General features: G+C 40.9%; 1 protein-coding gene across 1 annotated transcript; it reads right to left on the bottom strand.

The window, feature by feature from the left end:
• Positions 1-3,417: 3,417 nt before the first annotated feature.
• Positions 3,418-6,454, bottom strand: LOC149297877 (ankyrin repeat domain-containing protein SOWAHA-like). Its single transcript, XM_089488076.1, has 3 exons — positions 6,451-6,454; positions 5,089-5,149; positions 3,418-4,249 (listed from the first exon to the last, which is right to left on the bottom strand). The coding sequence occupies exons 1-3, from the start codon at positions 6,452-6,454 to the stop codon at positions 3,418-3,420; spliced, it is 897 nt and encodes a 298-aa protein (XP_089344202.1).
• Between the last annotated feature and the right edge of the window lie 2,813 nt (positions 6,455-9,267).

Genomic DNA, 9,267 nt, shown 5'->3' with positions numbered 1-9,267 from the left:
ATGATCTAATTATGCTCTAAAAGTACATCATAACTCCCATCATTCTATACTGTTCCATACAGAGCTGGGAGGCAGAGGCCTTGCACCCCCACCGCAGGACTCCTGAAAGGTAAGTGAACTTCAAAGAGGGAAAGGGTAGATAGATAGATGGGGGTAGATAGGGAGAAGGGAGTGAGACAGGGGAAAGGGGGTAGATAGGGAGAAGGGAGTGAGAAGGGGTAGATAGGGCAGAAGAGAGTGAGAAGGGGTAGATAGGGCAATCATACTCCTATCATGCCAAGTCTGCGAGTACATCCTGGAATCTGGGTATGCCTGGGCATGATTGGAATGTGATTGCTGTTTATATATATATATATATATATATATATATATATATAATATTATTTAATTGTTTTGTCCTATTTTGGTGTGTTACTTACTTTAAATAAGTGTTAGATTTTTTTTATGGTGTTGGGGGGGGTCATATTCGGTTTTGGCCAGGTAAATGCTGCACTTTCGGTTTCAGTCCAGAATTCGTTTCGGTGCATCCCTACTACTAAGCCAGACAATGAAGTGGTAGGCCTACCACCACATCAATGTTTGGCGTAGTATATAGTGATTGAGGTTTTGTTACAAGTTTTTATTCCTTTCTTTTTTTGGGATGGGGGGGGGCGCCAGAGGAGTAGTCCGCACAGGGCGCCAGAACACCTAAGGCCGGCTCTGATAGTAACAGACTTTGTCTCATCACGCCTGATACATATGATTAATAATGTTCATGTGCAGGTTTCTTTCAAGTATGTGTCACACCTGCAAAAAAAAAAAAAAAAGTTCTGTGCAACTGCAAACTTCTGTTCTAACCCATCAGGTGAGACGAAATCCAACAAAATATTGGTTTTGCATAATTATTTCCATATCTTTTCCAGGTTGGATATAACATTCTAGCATTTGCAATAATGGCATTTTCAGAAGAAACATATCAAATAGGTCACTGCGGATTTAATAGTTGTTTTTTTCCAACAGAAGAATGAAATCACACCTGGTAATATAGATATTATACACGTATTATATATGGAAATATAATAGTTTGAGTGTCCACTTTACCTTAGCAAAGCCTAGAATGTATTCATGGGGAATTGGACCAAAGAACCAAATTGTAAGAAGATAGCAAAGGTTGCCAAGCCTATAGTCACAGTAGATGGTCATATCTAAACGGGAAATGCTCTTCACGATATGCACAAGTCCTAAAATCTGCTGAGCGGCATTATATATTTATAAACATGAATTGCAGCCTTTTTTGTTATGTTTGTGTTAAATGCCAGATACCCAACTCATGAGATGTACTGCTTTACAAGGCTTGTTTGCGTGCCTTTTCACGCAATCTACTTTTTGGGTGACTTTTGCATTCCATTAAGTGTTATAACAAGATAGTCTTATAAATACATTTGAGCGATCTGGATATGGTTGCCACATCAGCCTAGATCTAGTTTAGGTCTGTCCTCTTGCACCCCCACTGCCATCTTGAGACGTAGTGAGGTCTAACACTGGGATATGACCTTAGATCCTGGGTTGATTGGGTCAACAAATTGTGAGGCAGCTACCGTGAAAGAATGACTGTATGTTTTCTATATTATCCTTGACCACAGAGAAAATGGTGTACTAACTCTCCACATTTCATCTAGGCGCATCATTGCAACGCTCATTGGCACATTTGATGACCTGTTCTCGGGGATCCTGTATAGAGGGATTTACAAACAGTGCGATGGAACTGAAGGACAACCTAGGAGACCCATTTTTTTAAAAATTGGTGTAGTCTTTATTAAAAAAGAAATCTTATCAATTTAGTCATCCAGGCCCAAAATGAGCATGCCATGTGTTCCTTAATGTGTAGCAACATTGTCAATAACTTTCATAAGTAGTGTTTCCCATACTAATAAATCTAGCAATGGAAAATTAAGCATTAACCCCATCAAGAGCTGAATTTCTCAAATAAGACAATATGTGCTTTCTGACAATTCAGTTCAGAAAATCAACTAAATGGAAGTAACAAATAGACTAATTTAAATCCTTGAAATACTAAACTCAAAAAACTGGCAATCTTATGACAGAACCCAAAATGTACCTTTGCGTTGAATACGGAACCAAGAATACTTTTAGGCGTTATTAGGGTTAGGGATCTTGATTCAGTGAGTAGGAGAGGGCAGCGTTTATTGAGCTTTCACTACATGTAGAAATAGCCGACCGATACAATTCTTTAAATAAGAAAATCTGGTACTATATATATAGTATAGATAGAAAACATAACTTTTTCCATAACATTCTGTGTAAGCAATCCTGGGGCTGTATTATTACTCATCAGAAACAGGAAGCAATTAAAGTATTATTCATTTCCTACTATGCTTTTAATAAACATTTTTTTCCCCAATACAGTTTATTAAGCCAGGCATTTCAACGACGTAATAACTGCACTGCAGGGACCATGTCTTTTGCATGGCACCATGTAGTATACACTTCCCAACACCAAAAGTTCATATATTAGATAGCCTTTGAAATACTAATTACCATAACTTTTTCAGTCGAAAAAGGCTGATCCATGTCCTTCAACTTCTTCAGCCTCATAGATAAGGAATGGCATTTTAATTAGTAATTATCATATTGGGGGCACTCCCAATGCATTCTCCCCTTGCTGCACTATCCAAGATTGAACTCTGCCACCTCCCATCCGTGCCAACGGCATTCCAGTTTGCAGAACATTTTAACCGACCATCAAGGCAGAGGGAGAGAAGCCAAGTTGCACTGCAGAACATTAGATACAAAAGAAAAGGCCAGGAATAGGAATGCTACATTATATAAGCCGTCTCATTAGTTTGCTATTTAACTAGCATTTTTTTTTTTTTAATGGACAACCTCAAAGAAAAATAATCTATATTTACTAGCCTCCATGTGAGGTTCCTTTAAACAAATGTATATTAATGATTTTAATAGCCTCAGAGGATGGTGTTAGAACCCTTTAATAAAAGATGAAATCATGGCTTCTTGAAACCAAGAAGTTGACAGAGGAAAGAAATTACAGAAGGACCTTAACACTTTTGAGAGTTTACCAATTAAAAGAGCCTGCTGTGTCATTATGGGATACATAATGTCACCGACACGCTTATTTATAACATAAGTAATTTTGTCATTTAAATTTTGCCTGTAGTTCAGGGACAACATCAGTGCAAACCAGAAAATCTCAGCTGTGGGATAACAAACTAAAAAAATTATACTAAATTGAAACTCACTACAAATCCAGAGTATGAATATTTCCATGACCCGACACCAAATTGTTTCTTCCAGCATGAACAAGAATATTCCAGTTTCCCTTTCAATATTTGGAAAATGTGAACTGCACGAAAAAAGTCCATAAAAGAGGAGAGATTTGTAATTTCAGTGGCTATGTCGTTAATAATGGCTAAAGAAATCAGAAACCGGTCTGCGTTTTCCCACCGGCTCTTCTGGTGGTGGTTGTTCTTCTTCTTCATAAAGGGAGTTAACGGATGGGTAGCTGTCTCTAGCCTTGACTTTCTTTTTCTGAGCTGTGGGTGCATTGAAAAATTTATTGAAGGTACTAGGCTTTTTGAGGCCTTTTGCCAAGTCGTGAAAAGCTATGTCATCAGATAAGACACCAAGCAGAGCACTGGTTGTCCCCAATAAGGAGGAAGCAACCTTTGAGTTTCTTTTGACTGGAAAAACATGTTCTGTGGTGGTGGCATGTGGATCATTTAAAAGACACCTGATTTTCAGCGATGCCCCTTTCTTTAAGTACTGGTATGGTTTCCTTCCACTGTTGTCTCTGATATTCACTTTAGCGCTGTAATCTCGTACAAGCATTATCATAACGTCCTTATGATTGTGTATAGCGGCTATATGAAGTGGTGTATAACCTCCATAGGACTTCACATTCACGTCGAGACGTGTGCCACCATTTGCAGACATGTCAAATAATATCTTGACCATTTCAGTGTTTCCACTCTTGGCTGCCCAGTGCAGAGCTGTAAAGCCAGATATGAAGTCTCTTTTTTCAGCCAGTTCACCATCATTCAAAAGGAGACCAAGGAGTATGTGACTCCATCGACCATTAGTGGAATTGACCAACCAGTCGTGGCTAGATGCCTCCAGAGGAACATCAGTATACTTGTTCTCATCGTTAACCTTTAAAAATTTTGATGACCTCTTAGTAAGAGGGGATTTTGCGCCTGTATCATCCAGCTGTCTTCTGCTTATATGAGGAGACCTAGGTTGAGCAGGGTGTGTGAATTCGTGTATAGGTGTGTTGGCAACACTTGGTTGATTTAGGTCCATATCTTCCTGGTCATCTAAACTCTGGACAGATTGCTGTGCATACCTCAAGGGCAGCATAAATGGTTTCTGAGCCAATTCATTTGCTGCCCCTTTGTTCTTTTCTCCAGTAGCCCAGGGTTTAGGAACAGGTGCTGGTCCTGTGTTGTCTATCCTCGACACAATATCAAACACTGACACCCTTTTGCTCTCACTGTCCTCTATCTCATCAGAAGATACAGGTCCCTTCTCCTCAGGTGAACTGTCAGATGCAGAGGCCAAATCTGAGTTCTGCCCAATACCACTGTCTTTCTCCTCCATTACATTATCTGGCAATTTGACTTCAACTTGCAAATCATCATTGCCTCCAGCTATAGTCTGCTGGGAAGCCTCCTTGGTCTCATGTTGGTGTGAGTCATCCTGGCTTGCAGGTAAAGGTGGAGTGCTGCCTCCCTCAGTCTCTCTCCTACTGGGGGCCACTTGCTCTCTCTCTGCCAGCAAATGAGAATATTTCTTCCTCAACACCACAAATTTGGTTCCTTCAACATCCTTCACTACTGCAATGTTATTCACAAACCTTTTGAAGAGTTCTCTGTTGTTGGCTTTTTCCTGGGGATCATGGCTGTCCACCACGGATTTAAATCTCCTGAGCAGCTCAGAATTCTTGACGCTCCCACCATTCTCCAGTAGATAGTCCAATACAATCTCTTGTGACACAGCCATCTTTCACCTCCAGAAGTGGTGGGGAGGAGATGGCTCCTGCTTCTTCAATTTAGGGATCCTATGCGAAGAGAAGTGGAAAGCAGCAAAGCGTGTAGCTCCTGAGTCCTAAGTCCTACATGACTTCTCCCTTCACCTTTAGTGGAATTTACCTGTTGCTTCCGGGGTGAAACTTCTGATCAGCTCTGCTACGCCCAGCAGTGATCAGTCAATACTGGGAGGGGGAGGATCAGCCGGCTGCTACGCGAGTCATTTGATAATAGCTGGATCTGTACCTGCATTGGAGAAACTCTATACCCCAAACACAAAGCAATACACACCAGGTAAGCAATGCCTTCACCAGGTAAGCAATGCCTTCACCAGGTAAGCAATGCCTTCACCAGGTAAGCAATGCCTTCACGAGGTTATTGTAATGAATGCCCTCTAAACCTCCCCCCCCCCCCCCCAATTGCTAGCCATATAATGCTTGGTGTCAGTGTTCTGTTATTTATTTTTCTGTTTGTTTTTTTTCTATACAAGTGATGTTTTTGGCTACCAGTTTATTTAAATACAATCATTCTGGTCATTTATTTTCTTTCAGGTGTGGAAAAGAACATTGAAGTTTCCTGGAGGTGCATTTAACTATTGCATTGCTGCCTTTATTGAAAAATCTTGTTTTTGGCATCAAAGGCATTTTGTTTGCCAGATGTGGTTAACAAACCTCTAAAGTAAAACAGACATTCATGTCAAATAGTTCTGGCTGTTAAAATAAGGTTTTTAACCCTATTTTATCAGGTTAAAGGCAGTTGCTATGTGTGAAAGGTGGCAAACTTTACCTGAGCAGAGCACATAATATAGTTATATGAATTAGTCTGACAAGTCAGCCCCCCCCACCCCATGCACATATGCTGATAATGTTCCCATTTGGCTACTTCAAGCTTCACAGATTGCTTTAATATGCCTTTTTGTGAGGCTGTCAGGGGCCGTAAACAGTCCCTTTAAAAGATTAAGTGAAAAAGCCCAGGTACGTAAATTAAAATACATTTTATGATCCCAGGGCCATCTTAAACATAATGAGGGTCATGGCCAGCTCCTCCAAAATGATTGGCTCTACCCAATGTGCTAATCTCTATCCCAAATTTAGGGTTGGCCCAAGACGTTGTGCTGCTTGGGCCCATGGATGGAATGCCCCCCAACAAAAACTATGCCCAAACCCAAACCCAGACACACAAACTCAGACAGACCCCAATAAACATACCATGCAGACACATAAACCCAGACAGATGCACACACATATGTAACACATGCTAACATGCGGAGACACACACAAACTCACATGTAACCACACACATACCCTTACAGAGAGACAGACACACACACACAGAAACAAACCCACATGTACCCCCACACACACATACCCAGACGCACACACAAACCCAAATGTACCTGCACACATACCCATACGGAGAGACACGCATACCCAGACACGCACACACTATACTAAGTATAGACAGCAAATAGACTTAAGAAGACATGGTTACTGATGTAAATGTGTGCTATATGCAATTACACACAAACCAATTATGGTTATATTTTGAGATGTAAATTGAGATGTATATCACTATAGAAACGGCACTGTTTCATTTATTATGGATTAATAGTTAACTCTAGTAGAGGAAATTTTAACAAATCTTATAAAAATGCGCACTGAAATGTATTTTGTAGATATTTATTTGCATTAAAACAATAAATAGGTTTGATAAAATGGCTTTAAAAAAACAGGTCTGGAGGGCATATTCTACATCCAGTGGAAAAGCACACCTAGACTCATTGAGTAGATAGACATGTAAACAAATATAGCCTATATATGATCATTAGCGCCATAATCCTTGAACTGTTAAAGATCACTGGCAAACCTTTTTCCCCAACACATACTGTTTATGTTGATCCATGGTGTAGAACAAGGATGTATATATGATGAGATGTATTTACACTATATCTTAATAAAGACTTCTAGAATGTTATGATCAATAAGGATTTAAATGAAACCAATTTTTTTTAAAGGTTAATTTGCAACCCTGTGCTTTAGTGTATAATGACTAGTTTTGGCCACATTTAACTAATGGGTTTATGAGATCCATACTAGCAGAGAATATCAATCTTTAATATTACCAGTTATTTGAATTAGGAATTATCTACTGAGATGTTTGAACATGTCATGTAAATTGCAGTACCTGCAAGATTTCACAACAGATATAGCACATAATAAATAGAAATCTAATGGAAGTGCCTAATATCGGAAAGTGCTCTAGGGAAATATGCATGCCTTAACCAATGGCCGCATATATGACCAAAAGTATGTGGACACCTGACTATCACACCTGTGTGAACTTGTTCGGCATCCCATTCCCAAACTATAGGAGTCCCCCCCCCCCTTTGCTGCTATAATAACCCCCACACAATTTTTTAGTGTATTTGTAAGAATTTGGCTCACAATCTGCGTTCCAGTTTATTCTAAAGGTGTTCAGTGGGGTTAAAGCCTCTTGAATTCCTCCACAACAAACCATCAAGCCATGTTTTTTTGGACCTTGCTTTGCGCACAGGGGCACAGTCATGCCGGAACAGGAAGGTGCCTTTTCCAAGCTGGTGCCACATAATTGGAAGCATATGTTGTCTAAAATGTATTTGTATGCTGTAGCTTTAACATTACTCTTCACGGGAGCTAAACCTTAAAAATAGCCCCAGACCATTAGTCGTCCTTCACCAAGCTTTACAGTAGGCACTAGGCGTGCATGGTCTACCGCTTTGTGGCGGAGCTGTTTACTCCTAAATGCTTCCACTTCACGATATAAGCAGCTACAACGGACCGTGGCACATCTAGCAAAGTCGGGAATGTGCTGCTTACTAGACAACCAAGAAGGAGGAGGTTGCGGAACAGCGACTCTAGTGAGCTCTAAAAAGCTGGGGTCAAAAGGGAAGCCAGTAGACAGTAAGGCTAACAGGACAAAAAAAGAGGGATGGAAGCAAAGTGCTTAATGTAGGAAAACTGAGCTCTTCATACTAAAGAATCCAAACTTGCAAGAGATAATCTGTGCACCCAGGGTAACATCCAAGCTGGGTTCTTGATTTGGTGCCAGTTAGGGTTTGGGTGTCCCATTAGCATACCTGGGAACTCTTCGGGTTTGCCCAGAGATTGCCAGGTGAAGCGCCGGTCAAGACCCGAATCCTCTGGGTCGCGGGGGTCTTGACACGCCCTGCTCCCCGCCTATTTTTCCTTTAACTGGGGGTGTTTCCTGCTGCCGTCAGGAAGTCCCCCGACGTCAGCAGGACCGCCCGTCGACGTCGGTGTGCAGTCCTGGCCGCGTCCCGCAAGGGAAGGCTCCGGGTAGCTGGAGCCCAGAAGTTCCCAGGTATGCTGGTACGTCATTAAAAGCTGTGCCATGACGCCCCTTAAGATGTAACGGTATGCCCTGACTTTGTTCCAGCAGGTTGTCTCTCTCCTGTCAGCAGAAGCCAGAATTGCTGGCTTTCTCCTGACCAGTCATGATGAAAGAAGAGATTATTTAAATACTACCACAACAAGAGGACCTAGTCTTAAGCTAGGGGGCAAACGTTTAAAAGTAATATTAAAAAATATTACTTTACCGAAAGGGTAGTGGATGCATGGAATAGCCTTCCAGCATAAGTGGAAGAGATTAATACAATGAAGGCGTTTAAGCAAGCATGGGACAGGCATGAGGCTAAGCTGGATATAAGATAATACCAGGGACTAAGGAAACTTCAGAGGTTGGGCAGACTAGATGGGCCGAATGGTTCTTATCTGCCCTCACTTTCTAGGTTCCTATGTATTTATATGAGTAATGGCGCTCGATGTGAGCATCGGTATTTTCGTAGATTTCTCTAAGCTTAGTAAAACGCGTGAGATTCCTTTCTAAAATGTGTGTGTGTTTGTGTTTAATAGTTGTATTTCAGGTTTGACCTGGTTTTAGGAATGCTGGCGTGTGGTTAAAGCGGGGGCATGTTGCTATCATAAAACCTGTTTAAAAGGACTAATATTGCATAGCTTACCACATTTAATGTCTCGTATTAATAGATACATCATATGTATTTTAAAACTACGCCATTTTTGAAGGCATGTAATAAAGTACATTTCTTTATTGCTGACAAAAAATAGCAAGCCCTCCACTTTTATTTTAACCCCTTAAGGACCGGGCTCATTTTTCGTTTTGTACCCTGTGGGACCGAGGCTGTTTTGACACTTTTGTGGTGCTTGTG

Source organism: Sceloporus occidentalis, unplaced genomic scaffold (assembly GCF_023333645.1).
Source record: "Sceloporus occidentalis isolate IW3139 unplaced genomic scaffold, rSceOcc1.0.p SCAF_36, whole genome shotgun sequence".
Classification (NCBI taxonomy): Eukaryota; Metazoa; Chordata; class Lepidosauria; order Squamata; family Phrynosomatidae; genus Sceloporus; species Sceloporus occidentalis.
The sequence above is the reverse complement of the archived record's forward strand: the minus strand, read 5'-3'. Positions and strand labels throughout refer to the sequence as shown.

Bases quoted from the DNA above. Each gene is read 5' to 3' on its own strand.
- LOC149297877 (XM_089488076.1), bottom strand. The intron at 4,250-5,088 runs TTCTCTTCGCAT...TGCTCAACCTAG, and splicing joins CACGCTTTGCTGCTTTCCAC to GTCTCCTCATATAAGCAGAA.